Source organism: Macaca nemestrina, chromosome 6, assembly GCF_043159975.1.
Source record: "Macaca nemestrina isolate mMacNem1 chromosome 6, mMacNem.hap1, whole genome shotgun sequence".
Taxonomy (NCBI): Eukaryota; Metazoa; Chordata; class Mammalia; order Primates; family Cercopithecidae; genus Macaca; species Macaca nemestrina.
The window spans coordinates 103115510-103137562 of NC_092130.1; the positions used below are offsets into that span (position 1 = coordinate 103115510).

At 40.4% G+C, this 22053-nt stretch overlaps 1 protein-coding gene and 1 pseudogene across 4 annotated transcripts in view; one reads left to right on the forward strand and one right to left on the reverse strand.

The window, feature by feature from the left end:
• Window positions 1–22053, reverse strand: part of LOC105475154 (Rho guanine nucleotide exchange factor 28) — a 311081-nt gene that overhangs the window by 110412 nt on the left and 178616 nt on the right. Inside the window, exon 1 of one of the 4 annotated variants that reach the window (XM_011730184.2) lies at window positions 12116–12805. The exons of the other annotated variants lie outside the window; for them this stretch is intronic. Coding sequence (XP_011728486.2) covers window positions 12116–12200 — 85 coding nt within the window. The 5' untranslated portion in view covers window positions 12201–12805. Of the gene's footprint in view, window positions 1–12115; window positions 12806–22053 lie in introns of those variants that run through there. 4 annotated transcript variants of the gene reach the window in all.
• LOC139363848 (ATP synthase-coupling factor 6, mitochondrial-like) lies at window positions 21233–21543 on the forward strand (annotated as a pseudogene).

A 22053-nucleotide genomic window follows, 5' to 3' on the forward strand; every position in this document is an offset into this window, starting at 1 on the left:
CTCTGCTCCCACTCTTGGCCCTCCATAGCCTTTTCTCCACAGGACAGACAAAGGAAATCGAGTCATGTCATGCCTCTGCAAAATTCTCCAACGGCTTCCCATCTCATTCTGAGTGAAGGCCAGAAGGATGACCTAGAGTGCCTCCCGTTGCCTGCCCCTCCTCCACTCTCTCCCAGCCTCTCTGAAGCCCTGCCCACTACTCTACTCCAGCCCCACAAGCCTCCTTGCTGTTTTTGCCTCAGACCATTTGCACTTGCTGCTCCACCTTCCAGCATGGCTCTGCCCCTGGATATGCAGATGCCTTGCTTTCTCCCTTTCTTCTCATCTCTGCCCCAGTGTCATCTTACCAAAGAGACTCTCCCTGATCATCTTATATGAAATGGCAACCGCCAAGCCTTGCTTTATTTTCAATCATGCCCCTTACCATCACCTAGCATATTAGAGATTTATTTGCTCGTTGTATGTCATCTGTTTCCTTCCACTAAAACATAAGCTCCATGAGAACAGCAACTTCAAAGACAGTTTTGTTCACCATCTCCCCAGTACATACAACCATATAGGCAGGCAGTGGATAATGAATATTCACTGAAGAGATAAATCATTTCTCATCAAGAACAGAAAATTCTCTTCAGGTATGGTAATGTTTTCTCAGATTCTGAGGTTTTCTTGTGATAGGCTCTCCTTGCTACATGTTGTGATGGGAGTGTCACTGTCTACTTTCATTCACTTATTCACCTATTCATTCATTCATTCTTTTTTCCCATACTTACTGAGTGTCTACTGATCACCAGGTACTGTGCAACCTGCTGGGCCCAGAACGGAACCCTCAGCCTCTATCAGCGACTCTTAAAAAAACATCTTCAGGCCGGGCACTGTGGCTCACACCTGTAATCCCAGCACTTTGGGAGGCCAAGGTAGGCAGATCACCTGAGTACAGGAGTTCGAGACCACCCTGGACAACATGGCAAAACCCCGTCTCTACTAAAAATACAAAAATTAGCCAGGCATGGTGGCGCATGCCTGTAATCCCAGCTACTCGGGCAGCTGAGGCAGGAGAATCGCTTGAACCTGGGAGGCAGAGGTTGCAGTGAGCCAAGATCGTGCCACTGCACTCCAACCCCTGGGCGACAGACTGAGACTCTGTCTCAAAAAAAAAAAAAAAAAAAAAAAAAAAAAAAAGTCTCCAGAGCCCAGTGAGTATTGTCTATTCCCCAGGAGGTCCCCTGACCCAACCAGGAGGCTTTCCTTCTTCTCTGAGCTCTTCCTATTATCTCTGTATTTTGTCCTATGTCATCTATCACACTCTGATGATGAGAGTTTTCTTTTGCTCTTCCTGGTAGGATAAGCAACCTCCCAACTAGGGTCTCAGCTACAGATTGTCTAAAACACCACAATACCATGCACCTCTTATGCCTTCTGGTAGCAGTAGCCCAAGAGTATTACTGTTTAATCCCTTTATTTAAAATATCAGATAGGCTACCTCTTTGCTAACAAAATAATGGGATAATCAGGCAGATATGCAAAGTAAATGTACTGGGAAGAAGATATCAGGAAGAGAAACATTAAAAAGGAGGAAATAGACATAAAATATGAACTACTATAAGAGTCAGCATCTCTGGAACACCTGCTACACACTGGGTAATTGTATCAGACACTACTACTATTGTAGCTAACATAACTATGGTGCTTACTCTGAACCAGGCACTGTATGATTAATATTTATTAACACATTTCATCCCCAAAACAATTCCATTTGACAGATGAGGAAACTGCAGTGCTATTTAAGTAACTTCCCAAGGGCACACAGCTAATCAATGGTGGCTCTCTGCAGACACTCTGCTATGTAGTTCAAAGTCCTTTATGTAATAATTAGGGTTACCAAGTATCCTATTTTGAACCAAAGAAAATGGTATTTGAAAAATGTCTGGTATTTTTCCATTAAGAAGTTTCATTAATGTGTTACAGTGTGACTTGTACCTAGGTATGTTCACCCGCTTCCAGGCGCTGTCCTATTCACCCCTGGCAGTTTGCTGAGTCTTGCTGAGAAAACATTCATAGAACAGTAGATACATTATCTCATTTTGTTTAAGAGCACAACACTCAAGATACTCAAGACTCAAAGACCTAAAAGATAAACTAAGGTGTCAACTGCTATTTCTAGGTGATAGAATACAAGCAGTTTTTATTTTCAACTCTTTACTATCTGTAATTTCTAGATTTTTAACAATAACCATCTTTATATCTAAAGTAAGAGTCTGAAAAAGTCATATTTTTAAAATGTGCCTCTTATGTAAAGAAAAGCTGTGTGATTTTATGCAAAATGGTAGGTTATCAGTAAGTCGACCATATCAGATAATATATGTATAAATGTATTAACTGGAAACGTTTTACCCAAGCATATACAGAATTGTTTTTTAACCATCTGCCAAACTTACTCTCCATAATTGCATGAGTCATTATCATATTTGTTTTGTAGACAAGAAAGCTAAGGCCCAGGGAAAGTGATTAACCTGCCCGGGTTATTATATTAAGTGGTTGAACCAGAACGCAAACAGTCCTGACAGAGAGCAAAGCCCACCCGCTGCAGTATACAATCTCCCAAATTCCCTCATTCAAAGGGACCTTCACCAAGTTCTGAGGTTTATAGAAAGTCCTTTTCACCTATGGTCTTAGTGTGACCCAGAAGAAAGAAAAAACCTACCCTCGCAATGAAAGTGAACATTTATGAGCTGGGTGCAGTGGCTCATGCCTATAATCCCAGCACTTTGGGAGGCCAAGGTGGGAGGAATGCTTGAGCCCAGGAGTTCAAGACCAGCCTGGACAATACAGCGAGACCTTGTTTCTATAAAAAAATGAAACAAATTAGCTGGATGTGGTGGTGCATGTCTGTACATGCAAGCTACTCAGGAGGCTGAGGCAGGAGGATCACTTGAACCCAGCAGTTAGAAGCTGCAGTGAGCTATGTTCTTGTCACTGCACTCCAGCCTGGGTGAGACCCAGTCTCTAAAAATTGGGGTGGACAGGACATTTCCAGAGGCAAACTAGCATTCATCTCCTCGCCCATTCCTCTTCTAAGGTTCTCTCAGGATTTTTCCTGATATTAGTCTTGGCCGTACTCTTCTGAGCTGGATCTAAGGTTACAGAGAGGATCCATCCAAATTCCAAAATTATCCTCAGCCCAGGAATTTCCTGTGGGTCACATGTAAGCTAAAGTAACTCTGTAGATTTTAATACATAGCAAGAGTATCTGAGAGAACCCAGGGAACCTCCGTTCACCAAACTAGAGTCTCAATCCAAATACCCAATTCACCCTCAGAACTTACCTCACCTTCCTGGTGATCCTTTAACAAGAAAAGTGGTCCCTGGAAGGAGGTCAGGCCTCTCAGGGCAGTCCTGTTAGCCACAGTAACAGCTAGGGACAAAGCCAGTGGATTCCAGAGGTGCTGGGAGTGAGAGCTGTTTCTCCAGCTCCTCCCTGCCCCCTGGAAAAGCACAGTTTAAACTCCCTCCTAAATAACAGGTACACTTAGGGTCTCTAAAACGAGATCCTTAAAAAAAAGTCCTATTCTGCTGTTTTGAAAGAACTAATCAAAATTATTGAAGAAGAAAATAAGCCTTTTCCCTTGTAATAGAGGAGAGACATAGAAGGAAGTCAGGAGAAGCAGGGTGAAATGCAGGCCTCTGAAAACAAAAACCAATCTTTCCAAGTCCTCACTCCTCACTGTAGTAGCACAAAGTAGCCTTCAAGAGTCCCTATGTTTATGTTTGGAAAAAGGACTCTTGAATGTATAAATAACTTTTTCTTTCCTTGCTTCCCTCACACAATCAAGCAGATATTCAGTCATGTGTGGTGTGTGGACTTTGGCATGATTAGATTTAATCAGCAAGCCCCTTCCTTCTGATGCAGTTCTCTAAGGCCTAAAGCAAATTAGTCCACATCAAGGAAAAACTGGCAAACTGAGGGGAGGAAAACCTGATATATAAAAACACCATGATAAAACCGAAAGACCTCAAATGAAGTGGCAGACTCTGATAAGACCACTTCAAGTGACTCTAAAAATACAAACTAATGAGGAAGATGCCCCATATGTCATCATCACAAAGAACTCTACAAATAAGTTAAATCCCCTATAATCTTATGGAAAGACACTGGCACACAAAAATATTTTGTTTCTTTATAATTCATGAGGAGCTCCATTCTCCAGTGCCCATCCCTACAGCCACATGTGTTTCAGGCCCCCTAAATATCCTCAAAAGTAATTGAGTTCTATAGACAAAAAACTATGCTAGCAAAAATAGAGAATTCTCCATGGAAATGTATGTTTTTTCACTTATTTTTTATGTGTTCTCAATGGAAACATTTTGAATGAATGAATAAATGGACAAATGGATGAATGAATGATGAAAGCCAAGTACTACCTGGCGTTCCTCCAAATTGTTCTGTTTCTTCTGGTTGAGAAGCCCTACTTAATTCCTGAATCCTGTTTCATTATCCTGCGCAAGTCGGAAACACCACCGGGTAGGCAGGGATGAATGAGAGCTGGATGTGAGAGTTGTCAACATTCTTAACCAGGACGCTCCATTGTCAGGAACGTCACAGACCAGACAGATGAGACAAGTGATTTCCCTGCCTCTGCGGAACAGTGTGAAATAAGCTGGGGGCTACTCTGAGGGCCGGTGGGTTTTTCCTGCTTCCGTCTGGGGCTCTGCAGTAGATCCCTTTGCAGGCTACCCCACACTATCATGAGGACGACCGTTACCCAAGCACACTTGCAGGAAGAGCAAGGTCAAGCAGCGGGGCCAGGCTCAGCTTTCCTGGGCCACTCTCAGATGCCTACATGGTGAGAATGGGATCCCATAAATCCCGAAGGCCTCGGAGAAGAACAGGAAGTGGCCTGAATTGAGCGCTTGTGGCCTGTCGTGAGGCCCACCACGGTGCAAAGGAAGAGACCAGATGGCAGACGTTTCTGGGGGAAGCATCTGGGTCAGCAGCCAGGGGAAGAGAGTCCAAGGTTTCTGTAGCGGAAGAGCCAGGGTGGGGCCAAGTCAGGGTGAAGCCAGAAGGAGAATCACCAGGTCCTGACTAGCACCACAATCCCAGCTGCTGACCTTTATCACAGATGCCAGAACACCCAGTAATAAAGCACTCATGCCTTAGGGAAGAGCCTAGACCAGTCAAGCCACAGCAGAACCCAGGAGGACCCAGGAGGTGCAGTGTAGATTGAAGGATTGGGACTTTCCATCCCTCCACCTCCACCCCCCGCCATTAACCTCCACTGTCGCCAGGAAATCACATTCAACAGCAGCTTGACAAGGAAGAGTAGGAGAGGGAAAAAACTTGAGACACTGAATATTTTACGTAAAGACACTGATCAGTCACCAAAAATGACTATTTAGATTATTGTATCAGACCAAGTTTTCTATATTAGACTAAAATATATCCTTTCCCCTCCCCTGCCCCACTGCCTATAGAGTGGGACCCCATGAAGATGATCAGATCAATTGTAGATAAAGACTATCTGGGTGTAGCGTGGGTAAATTTGTGCCACGAGACACTTTCAATATTTACTGCCTACTTTCTGGGATCCAAGTGCTGCCAGAGATGTGATAACAGGCTCGCTGCCTTCAAAGAATTCAGTGTCTTAGGATATAGAGGTTTAATAACAGCTGTAATACAGTAATAAGACGGCCTTTCCTAAACATATACACAAGGCAGAGTGGCACTGGAGTTACAATGCTGAACTCCAAGGGAATTCAGAGAATGCCTCTTGGAAAAAAGGACACTCAAGCTGCATCTTAAACAGCAAATTGGAGATTAATAGTTAAAAGTGGGATAAATATTCACTTGTATTTGCTAAAACAAACATAAAAGAGTGAGGGAGGAGATTTATGGAAGGCATGTGAGGGTGGCTCACAAACCTAAAAGAATTAAGCATCGAAGTCTTGAGAGGTAGGAACCTGGGCAGCAACAAGGGCCTGGAACCCAGGTAGGACCCTCTCACTCATCTACTTCTCATGTTTGCAGTATTTCCTCCTACTACAGGCTGGTTTCTTCCAGCTAAAGGTTTTCACTCCAATCTATCCAGCATTGCCACCCAAAAAAGAAGACATTGCCCACCAACCTCCAGTTTGAATAATCCCAGGGAAGGATTCTGATTGGCTATGATTAAATCATGTGCCCAACCCGGGCCAATCATTGTGAACCAGGCAGGAGGAGTGCTGTGATTGGCCTAGTCTGGGTGGGATGCCCATCCCGCTGCACTCAGCAAGGCAAAGTTACGTGAGAAGTCGGTAGCAACATTTGGACGTATGGCCAGAGTAACGGAGGGGCCACTTCCTAAAGAGCAAAGGGAAGAAACATACTAAGCACGCAAAACTAACCATCCAGGCCAGCACAACATTTGGCACCTCTCTACATTTCTGTATCGCCATGAATCAACAGGCCACAAGGCTAGGCTATTTTCTATCACTTTGATACATTCTATGTATATCTGACTCTGTCCTTTGCTTAGAAGGAACATCCTGCCATTAAAACCCCACCAAGCTCACCACAGCCTTACAGGCTATTGAAATGACATTCTTTTCATGATACCCCCAACTTGAACTGGTCTCTTTGCCTTGAACTTTGACGGTAATTTTTCCTGATCTCTCCTATGGGACTTAATCACTTTCTACCTTACTTAATTAATGTATCTGAATAAATAATCATTTGTCCTTCCCTAAAACCAGGAGTGATGGAGAGGAGTCCCCTGAACAAGAATACAGTTAATGATAATACTGTCTCCCTTCCACCTGCAGAGATTAACGGAGAACGATACCTTGTCCAAGAATTTGAGCAGCCAAAAATAAACAAAAATTTACTTTCAAAAATTTGGCAAAGTATTTGTTTAACTAAAGGGAGCTTTGAGGGTATTCAGCTATGTTGTTTGGCGAAGGGTTTGCAACGGGTCTCCTCTACTCCGCTGACAATGGTAGACCTCTAGGCAGAGTCTGGAATTGAAACGGCTCTGTATGAGGTTAAACACTCTCCTCATTGAGAGCCAAAGAAATCTTAGCAGGTTATGTCACCTTTAGGAAAATGTTTCTCTTCCTTAATAAGGATTTCTCTAGTGACTTACTCATCCTGTGGTATTCAGCTATCATTTGGGGAGTTTTTAGACTGAATACACACACGCACGTGTACATCTGATGTATCATCCACATGCATGTGTACATCTGATGAAACTTGACAAAATGGAGGAAGGGAAAGAAAAAAAGACAAATAAGTCCATGAGAAAAAAGTATCTCACCTTTAAAAATCATTAACATTTCTAAAATGCCATCATACCTCCACCTACTTACTGTGTCAAGGATTATTTTTTCAGATTAGGTGCCTGCCCTCTAAACATGAAATGAGCTCATGAAATAGGCCAAAACAATGGTCTCAGGGTCTTAGGTCTCCATTCCGAGCATGCTAAATCTCTCTAACTGTATCTTTTTGTCTGGGATAAACCTGTAAACCTTCCAGGCCACAGTGGAAAGCACTCCCAGCCCCTTTTTTTTCCCAATTCATCCTGTCTCTTCCTCTCCTAAGCCAACCATCCTGTGCTCCAGGCATCTGTGCATCTGTTCCCAATCCCAATCCAATGATGTATTTAAGTACTGTATCTGTGTATAGGAGGAAGGTATCAAGATGCAGAAACAACCCTACCATCTTGCTCCTCCAGAGTCTCCCCCTGTCAATTCTCCTCCTAGTAAAGATACACAAAGGAGAGGGAGGAGCTAAGATGGGGAGGCACGATGGCACCTTTTGAACCCAAGGTAGCTACCTATTGAAGTTTACCATCCCTTACCTCTACTAAGAGGTGGTGAAACATACCAGGAAGAACAAAGCCTTTTGAGTGTCCCGGTTCTTGGCCTGGCTCTGCTATTTATTAGCTCTAATTTGTGGCAACTCATTTCTCCTCTCTGAGCCTTGGAGTCCCCAACTAATAAATGAAGATGACAAACACATCTAATATACAGGTCTTTTACAAGACAACATGTGCAAAAAACACATTATTCATATGTCATTTTTCACTTCTTCTCCTTCTTGATTCTACCTTGGTTACTGTTCCCTATGTGTCCTGGTATGACTTTGGGAATAACTGTAAAACTCAGCCTCAGTTTCTTCACCTATGAAACAGAGACAATATCTGTATTACAGAGTTATTTTGGGACTCATATATCATAGATATAAAGCATATACGATAGCTCAGTAAAGAGTAGTTATGATTAATAGGGTACCATATAAATATTAGTTATTTTTATTATTATTAGAGAAAATACAGTGCTATCTAAGCTCTCCAAGGTTGTCAAGCTTTCTGGTATGCATCGCCCTCTTTGGCAACTGTAGCCTGGTTTTGCACCAGCAAAAAGAAAAAAGAGAGAAAAAAAATGTTCACACTATGTGTCATTGGAGAGGTAGCATATGATATAAACTGGGGAAGGAGAGAACAAGAGAAGTTGCACAAGTGGATAAAAGGCATAAAAGAATGATTTCAACATTTCCTGGGGCCTAATGATTTATACTAAAGTATGCATTTTAAAGACTGAATGACAATTATGAGAACCTTGGGTAAAGCCTAATTCCTACATTTTTCAACCCTTGATTAATAAGCAATAAATTTGTTGACTGAATCTCCTACTTAAAAAAAAAAAAAAAAAAAAAAAAAAACAGAAAATCAGGCATTCCTGGAGCCCTTCAAGTGGAACAGTAATGGATTCTGGCCCACTCCAATCATTAACTGCTGGGCTGCTAGTACAGCCTTTCCTGGCGCTACCTATGAAAGGAACAAGCCAACTTTTGGGAACCCTAGGAGTACATTTTGGGCAGCCTGGTTTTAACTGCTTTCATCGTGCTCCGTGCTGGACATGGGTCTTTTCCAAAGGCCCTGCTTCCAAGTCACATCCTCTTATCTTCCCTCTGAAGGGGTGAGGATAAGAAAGTACTAGATATACTTTTTAATTGAAATATGGTATTAGTGAGTTTCTGCTAATGTTATTTTCCTCTTGTTACCAATCCTTGCTCTAAATTTTCACATCACTCCCTCCACAAGCCAGTAATATATATGTGTCTGGGTTTCTATCAAAAAAATAGTGAAAACTAGGACAGGAGGAGATATTAAACAAAGGAAATACTTGACAATGGAGGTCAGGACAAGGAAAGAACACGAGAGAACATCAGACACTATTTCTGATCAAATTCAAGAGAGGTTTGCCAATAAGCCAGTAATTCCAAGCCCTCAAAGCCACCTTCATGATTTCTCGGGTGACTTGAACCTACATCTGAGAATGATGTTGGTGGTGATTAGAAGGAAGGGAAGAATGATTAAGAAATTCAAGCCACCTCAGTTCTGAAGACTGACAAAAATTCTTATGATATCCTTTAAGCAACAAGAGACCACAGTTCCCAAATGGCCATCAGGCTAAAAAACCAAGTCCCTTGGTATTTCTTCCACTATATGGAGGGGGCATGTCTGAGTCCTGGGAGATGGGTCCCCACATTAAGATCCCTGTAAGCAGAGACAGCATCTGTCAGGGTCATTACTTCACCATACCCTCAAGAACAGTGCCTGCCACCCCCCACCCCAGATGTTTGTTGAACATATGAATAATGCCCCCTTACATCACTGTTGCCCTCCTCTGTCAAATGAGGGAATTGGACCAGATTGTCTCTAAGGCCCTTTAGGCTCTAAGGATCTGTGATTCTGTGACTCCGTCCAGCTAGCATTACAGCATGACCGAACCCACTCTTCATAACTAAATCACCATGATTTCATAAAGAACGTAAGTGTGGAACATGGTCTAACAATCCCCACCTCTCTGCTACCAACCTAATTTTCACTCATCTTTTATCAGTGGCAAATAGTTAATCATTTCCATATCCCAGGTACCTGCTTTCACTTGAATCATGTTTAATTTATACATAGCTATGCTATGACTTTCTGTTGCAGCTCATACTAGCCATGCTTCAACTTTGGATTTAAAAGGAGAGCATGATGAATGCATTCCCTACAACTCCAACAGACTCTCAAAGCTCTCCACTGGCCTCCTCATCATTAATCCCATGTCCCTCTAGTGTTAGGCCACCCAGGTCCCAACAACGTTGGGCCACATAAATACAAAACTAAATAAAGCAGATTACACCCCAAATTTAACTGGGTTAGAATTGACACAGAGATTTGGTAGACTCTACAGAATGGTACCTACCCTCTAGAAGCTTTCAATGTACCAGAACTAATAATATTCACTCCAAAGTAATAATAACTTTGTGTATCTCCTCTCTCAAAAACAATTTACATGGTTTTTTATTTACTATTTGGGAATAATTTCGAACTTACAGAAAAGCTAAAGGATATCCACTAATTTTTTTTAAGCTGAAAGAGTAACAGCAGCACAAAAAAAATAGCAATATATACTATTTACCCAGATCTACATATTGTTAACATTTTACTCCATTTTCTATTTGTGTACAAGCTTGTTTTATAAGCACATGCTTGTACTGTTTTATATATATATATATATACACACACACATATATATATATATATATACACACACACACACACACATATGATTCACCCCCTGAATCATTTAATAGTAAGTTACATATATCATGGCCTTTTAATATACGACTGTATCCACCAAAGATATACAGTCTTTTGTGTTGAAATTTTTTTCAATCTGTTCCTTATAACATCTATAAAATCAATAAAATAGAAAAATCAATTTTCTTAGATAAAAAAATAAATTTTTAAAACATTAATTTTAATGTCTTAAAATAGTATATTGAATATAAGCTATTCAAGTCTTCAATGATAGAATTTGAAGGATGGCAGCTGAGCAACATGAAAAATGTGTTCAGGCTGAGTCTTTCTACTAGCCCTAGATGGTAAGCACATCTTATTCCTGGGGTTGGCCTTGGTCTAAGCTAAAGAGCAAACAAGCCAAATAAACACTTCTATTTTATTTCAGAAGGAAGAAAGAAGATGCTCGAAGCTAGGCTGGTATGCTGCCAACTGCTCGTGTCCATCCTCCTCTGGGAGAAGCACAGGGTGACAGGGTAAGCCATCCTGCTCCCTAGGACAGGTATGCTCCCGAAGGACAGTGCTGCAGAGGCAACCCGCTTAGAAACACCTTTCCTGGTTGTAAGTTTATGAAAATGTTCCTTTTCTCCTTGAATTAAAAACATAACCACACGCGTCCCTGCACAAGACAAGAAAGGGGAAGGATTACACACTATCTTATTTTTTTAAACCTCAGAAGGCAACAATCACCGCCAACTAAGCCCAGCCGAGGATGGGACAACAGCTTCTCAGGGTACCGCTTCTGCACCCTAACACCAGCTTGCCCCTTGTTTCCATGGCCCACACTACAACAAGAATGAGCTTTAAGTAAGAGAGAATAAGCAATGCAAACCCATTATATTATCAATCATGCTCAGATAAATGGCTCTTCTTCCTTCAGCAGTAAAGGATTTTACTTACTTGATAATTATTTTTGGTAAACTATTTAATATGTGACTATATTCTCTGAAGATATACAGGCTTTTGTGTTGAAAGTATTTTTTTCAAATCCTTTCCTTATAACGTCTATAAAATCAATAAAATAGTATAAAATAGAAAAATTTTCTTAATTACAAAAAAATTTTTTTAATTACTATACACTTGAAAACTAAAACAAAAGATGCAGAAACTGGGTATGAAACACATGCGTATTCTCTGCAAATCCCACAAAGACTGAACATGTTTAAATCAACAGGACTCTTTATTGTCAAGGTAACTCCAAGGTAATTCTGATTTAAGTGAATCCAAAACATTTACCTTATACTAAACTCCCTTCTTTCTTTTTTTTAAAAAGAGAATTGCACATACATAATAACACCAAGGTAGGTAGATTCGAAGTGAAAGGAACATAAGAATTAGTAGGTTTGCCTCAGAAATCTGTATGTATCGGTACAGCGAGAGTTTTATAAAGGCACGTATAAACACGCGCTACATTGGAAAAACAGTCTGGCAAAGAAACAAGGAAAAGAAAGGTAAGAATAGAATGTCTCGTTTTGCCCATGAAAGAAAGAAAAGATACTGCAATCTACCTTGTTTGGGCGTCCTTCTTCGAATCTTCATTTTGGGAAAGGAAGGCCACGAGTAGTTAAAAGGTGAGTCGGAGTCAGAATCCATCTTTTTGTTTTGGTGAAATCAACAGATGAAACAGTAGAGACTTGGGAAGAACTCGGGGCGTCCCCAGTCAGGAGGCAAGCCTCCCCGTGTGATGTAAAGGGAAGGAATGAAACTGGATGAAATAGCTCCTGCACACCAGGGAGGGAAAGGCAATAAATGTTTTGCTTCCTTCGGGCATTCAGGCGTGTAGACCGACAAGGAGGCTGTAAATATTAAAGCCAAACTAGGGAAGTAAAGGAGGGAGAAGGCGGGGAGCTAAGAGTGGCTCAAACACTGCAGTCCACTTATTCAAAAGGTCATTGGGAGCAAATGAATCATTAACTCCCCTCTTCTCGTTGCTGGAAATGGAAATGAAGGAGGACGGTAACTGGGAATTAAAAGAGAGCTGCCTGTGATTGAAGAAAAGCCCCCGAATGCAGGCTTGTTTTGAGTGAGAGTATCGCTTCTCGGAAGAGCCACCCAGTGCTGTGTTAGATAAAGGTTGAGGTTTATGTGTGTGGACAGCCAGAAAGCTTGATCCCCAGGCAAATGAAGGGCAGCAGACTCCAGGAAGAGCTCTTTCCAGAGCAGACTGTTCTTTCATACCATTGGCAGCTTGGGTAGCTTTTCGGATCTAAGAACCAAAACAGCTCTGATCATTCATTTAAGAATCCAGTCTCACCACCCTTTTAATCCTAATGTGGTTGGAAGTTTTAACTTTTATATAGATTGTACTCGTTTCATTAGATTCATACAAAGTTATCTGCCACTATTTAGCACAATTGGGGTATTTCCATATTGGTCCTGTCACCAAGTTTGGCCGTCAATCATCAGGATTTTGGCGCCTTTATAGCTCTGATCTAAACTTTCAGTCCATCTCAATAGAGTTGGTGACTAATTTACCACAAACCAACAGTTCTTGCAGTCTCCCTGAACAATTCTCCAGTAATTAGCATTCAGGAGAAGCTCATTACTGCCTCCCCATAAATCGTGGCACTGCTCAGGCTCACTTCTCTGCTTCCTATAGGCACATAGATATGCATGCCCCAAATAAGCTCAAGCACAACAGCCGAGATCTGCAGTGGAAAAAAAAAGATATCCCAAATGTTATCAGGGAGTCTCTTTTAAGCATTTCTTTTAGTAGAAACGATAGCAAGAAATGTTTGTTTTGTTTTGTGAGGTCACCTGATGTCCAAATAAACTAAAGGACATTGGAAATAATATGAGGATCCATTAAGTCTGCAGATTTAGAAGCTGACAGTATGTGTCTTAATTAACATTCATTTCTTTGCTTCAATTATTTCCTAAATTGTCAGTACTACTGTGCCACGCTGTGCAAGAAAATAGCTGCATAGCCTGCTCCATGGAAGCTAATCCTGTCTGATTGGATAGGGGTTGAGTGCGGGCTACAGGGAGAAGAGGAGAAAGGGGAGAGACTACTTAATTTCAAATTTAAATCAAAATCAGAATTACATAAATCACTGCTGTGTTTTTATATAGTTTGTCACATAAACATACAACTAAAACAAAATACAACTATAGTTACAAACATTGCAACTAAGTGGAAAGAAATATTGATATATTTTCTATTTTGTGGCTTTTTTTTTTTTTTTTTTTTTTTTTTTTTTTTTTTTGAGACAGGCTCACTCTGTCACCCAGGCTGGAGTGCAGTGGCAGGATCTTGGCTCACTTCAACCTCTGCCTCCTGGGTTCAAGCAATTCTCCTGCCTCAGCCTCCTGAATAGTCGCATCTACAGGCATGCGCCACCACACCCGGCTACTTTTTGTATTTTTAGTAGAGATGTGTTATTGCTATGTCAGCCAGGCTGGTCTCGAACTCCTGACCTCAGGTGATCCACCCACCTTGGCCTCCCAGAGTGCTGAGATTACAGGCAGAGCCACCGTGCCAAGCCTCTGGCTTTTAATTTGATGAATAAGTACATATTATTCTCAACCAGCTGGGTATAATTATAAGAATATGTAACTTTTGGCCCTTATATCCAGTAAAAGAGTTTTAGTCCATATGGATCTTTAATTAGAAAATATACCAAATCTTGTGGAAGAGTATTTACATTCACTCTCAATTTTAGAGCACAAAATGGTGCCCAGGATGCTGTAGGCAGTTGCTGAAGGAATTAATGATTTACAATAGTCAGTCTCCCATATAAATGACCTTTACCCTGTGGATGAAGAACCTGTACATGACAACTGATTAAAAACACATATTTTGACAAAAACATCTATAAGAACTATTATAAAGTATTTAGAATATATATTTGTGTTTTGTTTAGCACAACAGTTGTCAAAAGAATAGTACTTCTGGGTAGAGAAAATCCATTGTTCTGAGGCTGCAGGCAATGATGAGAGTGTGCATAAGTCTATGGCCCTTTGGCTGCTTCTAAGTTGTCTGTAGACCAAGGAAAGGGGACCTTCACTAGTGTGGACAATCACCAAACCAAAATACTGTTGGATCAGGAGATGTTGTTACTTTTCTTCAGCTCTACTTGTTACCATTAAAGAATCCTTTGAAATGCAACATTTCCGAGGTGGTTAGAAATACTAAAGTCCTCATCCTGAATTGGTGGGAGTGGGTTTTGTAGCTCCTAGCTACACAGCCCATGTTAAACCTCTACTACACTATCCCCTTAACTAAAGGTACAGGAACACTTTACTTCTTACAGTTGACTGATGCTATGGGAAAGAGGGAGACATGTTTCTTATTAAATTACAAACAGAACGAAAGTAATACAATCTATAGGGGCTCCCTAACTTGTTTTATTAAGTTGGTCAGAAATGCGACAAAGTGTTCAGAAGGCTACAAATGTAGAGAAAGCAGAATCGGGGGCAGAATTTCTCAGAGGCATCAGAATGGAGGTAGGGGCCTAAGGGAAAACTGTTCGTTGTAAATGCAGATTATGAGATTCCCATCCCAGGTGTGTTGAATCAGTCTCTCTGAGGGTGGCCCAGGAACCTGCAATAATTTACAACAAGCACCACCCCTATCCCAAGCAATTCTTATGCCTATAGAAGTTTTAGAGTCACTCAACTAGGAGGTAGATAAACCCCACATCAGCAAGTTACTGGAATAGGCTGTTCCTCCTATGACTACTAGTGACAGGTCAGAAGAACTTCAGGGCAATACAGACAAAGAGAGAGACGAAAAAACTCCATAAAAAGTATTTCTATTAGTTGAGATTCCAGACAGATTCATCCTGATCTAATTCTCCCAAATGCAGTCCTTGTTGACCAATTACATATCAAGTGATTCTTGATGTCAAAATTATTCTGAAATAGTATTGAACAACTTAACTAATACATGTGAGACACCCAACTGATATATGTGAAAATACCTCAGATATCAAAAGAAGAGACTTTCCAATGTCCTCATTTGCTTCACTATTTTTCAGTGTTTTCTAAATAATAAAATGATTTCTACTGACCAGCCATGTTTGCACAGCCCCTTTTATTTTTAGGCCAGCTTACTTCCTTGCTCACCAACACATTTCTTCTGAAGATGTGGGTCATTTATTCTCCTTGTTTTCTATAGTAATTGAGGTGGGTATTTTTTTTTCCATTTTATCAATATAATTGCATTCAAATTAATTCAAGATGTTATTTACATCTCATTCATATTCAACAGGTGACTGTTACTGGCTGATTGCAATTGCAGACAGCAGAATTCAATGACATATCCCCCAGGCCACCCTTTCACCATATATCATACAACCATTACCATGTAAGAGTATGAATGCTTTCACAGAAGATACCTTCACCTGAATATGCCTCCTTTAATTAGAAAATTCTTCACCTAGAAAAGAACTTCCATGAGGTTATAATTATTTAGGGAAGATGCTGCCGCCTTGAAGTTTCAGCTTTCTAAAAGACCCACATAAAAAAACTTTCCTTGATCTTCATTTAGACATTAACCTGCCTTTCAACCTTGATGAAATTAAATCTCAAAGAAGTATTTACAGTTTGGTCTGAATTACAGTATTTGTACAGTTTTCTCATCTTCCAGGGGGACCCAAAATTCTTAGTGAGCAAGAACTGTGTCACATTTTTAATGCACCACAAGCTAAAAAGAAAAATCATGGGTTTGGGAAACACAGATATCTGGACTCAGATAATGGCTCCATCACTTAGTGGCCCTAAACAAGTCATTCACATTTTCTGAGACTTAGTTGTCTCATAGCGAATGGAATCATAACACCTGTACTTTAAAGGGTTATTGTGAGGATCCAATGAGATTATAACAGTGAAGAACTTAACATAAGTAAATTTTCAACAACTTTAAATGTTGAATGTAAATAAAATTTCCCTTTCATATATTACTCTTCTATGTTATAGACACTGAAATAGTCTGTCTCAAAAAAAAAAAAACAAAAAAACCACACACACACACACAGTCTTGCTCTATCACCCAGGTTGGAGTGCAATCACGTGATCTCGGCTCACTGCTACTTCCGCCATCCAGGCTCAAGCGATTCTCCTGTCTCCTCAGCTTCCCAAGTAGCTGGGATTACAAAAAATGTGCCATGGCCAGGCTGGTCTTGAATTCATGACCTCAAGTGATCTGCCTGCCACGGCCCGCCAAAGTGCTGGGATTACAGGCATGAGCCATGGTTCCTGGCCACTGAAATAGTCTCAATTTGACCCTCAGAAGTAATCATTTGGTTTTCAAAACTGAGACATGGCAATGTGCAAGGAAGTTCCAAGAAAATCATACCAAGACAGAAACAGCAGGAGGAGAAGAAGGAAGAAGAAGAAGAAGAAGGGAAGGAGCTCGAAGAGGAAGATTTGCTTTGCTTCTCTACTCCATTGTTAAGCCACCAAGACACCACAGTTTTTACTACTACTAGACATTGTTCCTGGAACAAATCCAGATAAAAGGAGGCAAGGCCTCTGAGGCTAGGATAAGCCTTTCCTGGATAACTTGAACCACTGCAGTGACAACTTAAACATATGCTTCATCATATGCAGCCTTAACTTCTAGAATAAGGTGAAAATCAGGGATAGATAAAGCCTTCCTCAAAATCCCTTAGAAGCCACAATGTCATCTCTCAGCAAGCTCAACACAAACAGTCCTCCTGTGGATCTAACAATGCCAGGCACCCGGTGAAATGGGTGGCTTTCATGGGGAGGCTATTATGTTGTACAGAAAATGAAGATCTTTACGAGCATGGTTCCTACCTTTGTGCCAAGATGCCGTCACTCTGAGAAGCATGGTAGGAACAGCACGTTGACATCTGCAGTGTCACACTCATTCATGGACTTTATCCTCTCAAAATGAAATGATAGGTGCAGACACCATGAAGTGTGAATTCTGATTTTCCTCCCGAGTTCCCCCCGCCCCCAGTGCTTTTTATTTTTTACAGAGCCCATAAAATTGAAATCACAAAAAATAGACATGAATTGGGAGCATGGTACAACCACTGTTGTCAAAAATTGGAATCACATGATGCCACTGTCCATAATACCATCTTGCTTAAAACGAAATGTTTTAATTTATTGTCTACCATTATTACCCTTATTTATTTGAACAAAAGAATTTATGTGCACCTGCAGAGGTTCTGATATGGTCTTTACATCCCCTATTCTCTAAGAGGAAAAAAATGAATACCACCTAGAAGCCCAGCTAGAAGAAGTTACTGATATTATGATATGTGTCTACATATAATACATATAATAAGAAAATAAGAAAATACTCAAAACACCTCAGGGTAGGAAAATAGTAATAATTATCTATTATTAATAAAGATAAATATTAATAAAATATTAATGATAGATTTCCTGATCGAAGCAACATGTTAAAGAATTATATTGTCAAGCCAGGCATGGTAGCTCATGCCTGCAATCCCAGAACTTTGGAAGGGTCAGGTGGATGGATTGCCTGAGGTCAGGAGTTCGAGACCAGCCTGGCCAAATAGTGAAACCCCATCTCTACTAAAAACACAAAAAAATTAGCTGGGCGTGGTGGCAGGTGCCTGTAATCCCAGCTACTAGGGAGGCTGAGGCAGGAGAATCTCTTGAACCCAGGAGGTGGAGGTTGCAGTGATCTGAGATCATACCATTGCATTCCAGCCTGGGCAATAAGAGGGAAACTCTGTCTCAAAAGAAAAAAAAAAAAAAATTACGTTGTCAACGCTTCCACCACTTGGTTAATATTGCTACAGATATAAAGTTCTACCTAGATGATTATCTTAAGAAAAATAACAGACAAACAACAGGAAACTTTGGTGAAGCTCTTTTTGTTTCAAATGCTGAAGTTTCTGAGCATAACTTGAAAGGAAAGAATAAGGACGAATTTGCTCAGTTGTTCTGAATAATAAATCATATGGAATTTTGAATTTATCTTGCTTAGGCAGCACAGATAGTGGATGTGAGTGAGGGGTTCTGGAGGTGGGAGAAACAAGAGCCCCAAGTCTGGACAGAGGAGGGGTGCAGGGGTAGGGAAGTGCCTGGTGTAGCCTAAGGAGAAAGAAATCCCCCCTATTAGGAAGAACCCACGGACTTCAGGAGAGCAGCATCTGATAATGTTCCTTTCCAATTTTACCAAACCCCCAACAAAACCTCTTACATGCCATAGACTTGTTCACAGACTTATTTTATCAATTTTAAAATGCAAAGTTTAACTGACTATAGATTTTATATTGTTATCCATGTGTAAATAAGTTAACTATGAGGTATCAAATGAGCAAAGAGTTTAATAATTAATGAGCTATAAATTCCATAGATCCAAAGCTAAAATTCACATAAAATATGATAAATAAAACTCACTTAAAAAGAAAAAAATGGGCAGGCTCATCTTATATATGCTTCTTAGGTGTGGTTCCATCTAGGACTCTTAACTGACAGATCAAGAAAATATATAAGTGTATCCTAACCTGTGTATACACACATATCTACAAATATTTCTGTATGCAACCATGTGTATCTGTATTAACTGAACATGAGTGCCTGCTGATATCTACAACTCTAGTCTGTTACCACATGGATTACTCTAGCCTCTTTCCCCTGCTTATCTGTAAGCACCCACTCCAACAGGGAGAAACGTGGCAGCTGCTAGCCACAATCCATTTACTTATTTGTGCAATACATATAGAGTGGTATCAAAATTCTTAATCTTTTTACCTGCGAGAAAAACTGTATCAACTAGAGGACGGTGCTTATTGTACAGTTTATGTTGCCTTTATTTTTATAGACTCCACTCATTTGCAAAGTTAATAGCTCTGCACCTGCCTCCACCACACCCAAAATTCCCTTTGGTAAGGTTATTTCTTACATTTTTAATACAGCTAGATTGTTTTGTCACATTCTGCATTCCATCCTAGGATACCCCAACCTCAAGGTCTTCTTAAATTTGCATACATTAAGGTTTACTCGGTGCACTCTAATGTTCTGTGGGTTTTGATATATACATAGTGTCATGTATCTACAATTCAAGAATCAAAGAACGCTTTCACCACCCTAAAAGATACATACAATGCTGATGATATGTGAAAAGGATACAAGAGCCAACTAAAAGAGTTCCCAGCTACCAAAAATGGAACACTTTGACAACAAATAAAGTAGTATTTGATTTTTACCCAGAGTGCAAAATAAATATCCATGACTCTATACAGACATAAATAAATGATTGAATAAGTAATGGGGGAAACAAAATTCCCATGTAGAAGAATTCCAGATAATTTATGTAGACACCACACCCACAAGTATACAGATTAACTCCCTACTTTTTCCTTATGTGTGGACTACACATAGTATGGAAAAGGAGGTGAGGAAGAGTAACTTTACAGTGGAGAAACCAGACCAACACTACCTCAGCCAGGTGATCAAGGTCAACATTAACAGTGACAATGAACATTGATAGTATGTACCTTTTATATGGTGTGATGAAAACAGCACTTTACCTTTGGGTCTTCTTCCCAAAACCCGTAATTCTCAGTGTAATGATGAAAACAAGCAGAAAAACCCCAATAAAGGGACATTCTACAAAATTCCTGACTAGAATTTATTAACGGCAGCTTGATTGTAATGGGATGCCGGAAGAGAAAATGGAAATCAGGTGAAAAATAAGGAATCGAAATAAAGTATGTAAACCTATAACTCTTCTTAAAAAACTTTATTTAAAAAATTTTAAAGAATGGGAGCAACAAGTATAGAATCTATATTCACTAAATGTTTGTGGAACTGATGCTAAAAGAATGTTTGCATCCATATTCAGATATGTAGAATTCAAGTCCTGCATTAAGCTCCATTGATTTTGCTTAAGTTCTTACTATGTGAAGTTGCCATGTAACTCTAAGGAAACTAATTAAAGTATGCTGAAAGTAATTCTGATTCACAGGAAAAAAACAGTGTCTCCATGGGGTTAATGAGATCTCAAGAGTGAACTCCCTGAGAGGTTTCCATTTGGCATCTGTGTGGCAGATGAATCTATCTCAGTTAGATGGGCTGAAATTTCATTGGCAGACAAATCTCAATAACCTGGATGAACCTACCTAGCTCAATTCAAGTTTCCCCAAGCTCTGGACACCATCAACTTGACTTTTTTTTTTTTTTTTTTTTTAAACAGGGTCTCACTCTGTCATCCAGGCTGGAGTGCAGAGGTGCAATCACTGCTCACTGCAGCCTTGAACTCCTGGGCTCAAGCCATCCTCCCACCTCAGCCTCCTGAATAGCTAGGACCACAGGCATGTACCATGCCCGGCTAATTTTTTAAAATTTTTGTAGAGACAGGGTCTCGCTATGTTGCCCAGGTTGGTCTTGAACTTGTGAGCTCAGGTGATCCTCCCACCTTGGCCTCCCAAAGTGCTGAGATTACAGGCATGAGGCACTGCACCCAGCCCAACTTAACTCTTTATTCTGATTTTCTGTTATTTTAAATATTATGAAGAATCAACAGACTGCTTCCTAGTGGGTCTCCTATTTGACCTCTGATTGTACCACTTCTCCCTATACTTGAGCAGCACATCTTCAGTGAAGCCTCATAATGTAAAGAATAGATTCTGACAGCAGTGGCAGAGGTGGTGGCTCAGGCACACAGAGTCACCATGATTCTTCAGAGGATTTTCAGGTTCTCCTCTGTCATTCAGTCAGTAGTCTCACTCCATTTGCAGAGGCACATTGGTGTTACACAGTGGCATTTAACAAGGAACTTGATCCCATCCAGAAACTCTTCATGGACAAGATTAGGGAATACAAATCTAAGCAACAGGCATCTGGAGGACCTGCTGATACTGGCCCAGAGCACCACCAAGAGCTGGAGAGTGAGCTTCTAAAGCTTAAAGCAGACAGGAATATGTTATCTAATTTCAAATTTGAAGACCCTAAATTTGAAACCATCGAAAAACCCCAGTCCTGAAGAAATAAAGTAAAAATTAATCTGGTAATTTTTCGTGAATTTGTTGCACAACTAATCAGAAGTATCAGAGTAAGTACCCATTTCATAACTGTCAAATGTTCTTTTAATTCTGATTGCAAATCAATTATTTGGTGATGTTGCAGGGGAAAAGGAATAAATTCTGTTGGCTTTCTTGCCCATGCTTCAAGTAAGGGGCCATGTTTCATAAAAATGTCATTTAAATTAGCCACTCTAAAAGGTAAAGCAAATTGTACCAATAAATGGTTAGAACTTATGCTGCCTGGCATGAAAGCTAACCAGAATCTTAATTGCCCTAAAGTCCCTTCCATGGAATTAGCCACTGGATAATCAGTGTAAAACAAGCCTACACACACACACACAGACACATACACACTCACACACACTCACTCTTACACTGCAATCAAGCCTGCTGGCCAATGATCCCTTTGTAAATATATTTTTTTTTTGTAAATGCCTGTATATATGGGTATTCTGAAGTGTTTCAACACA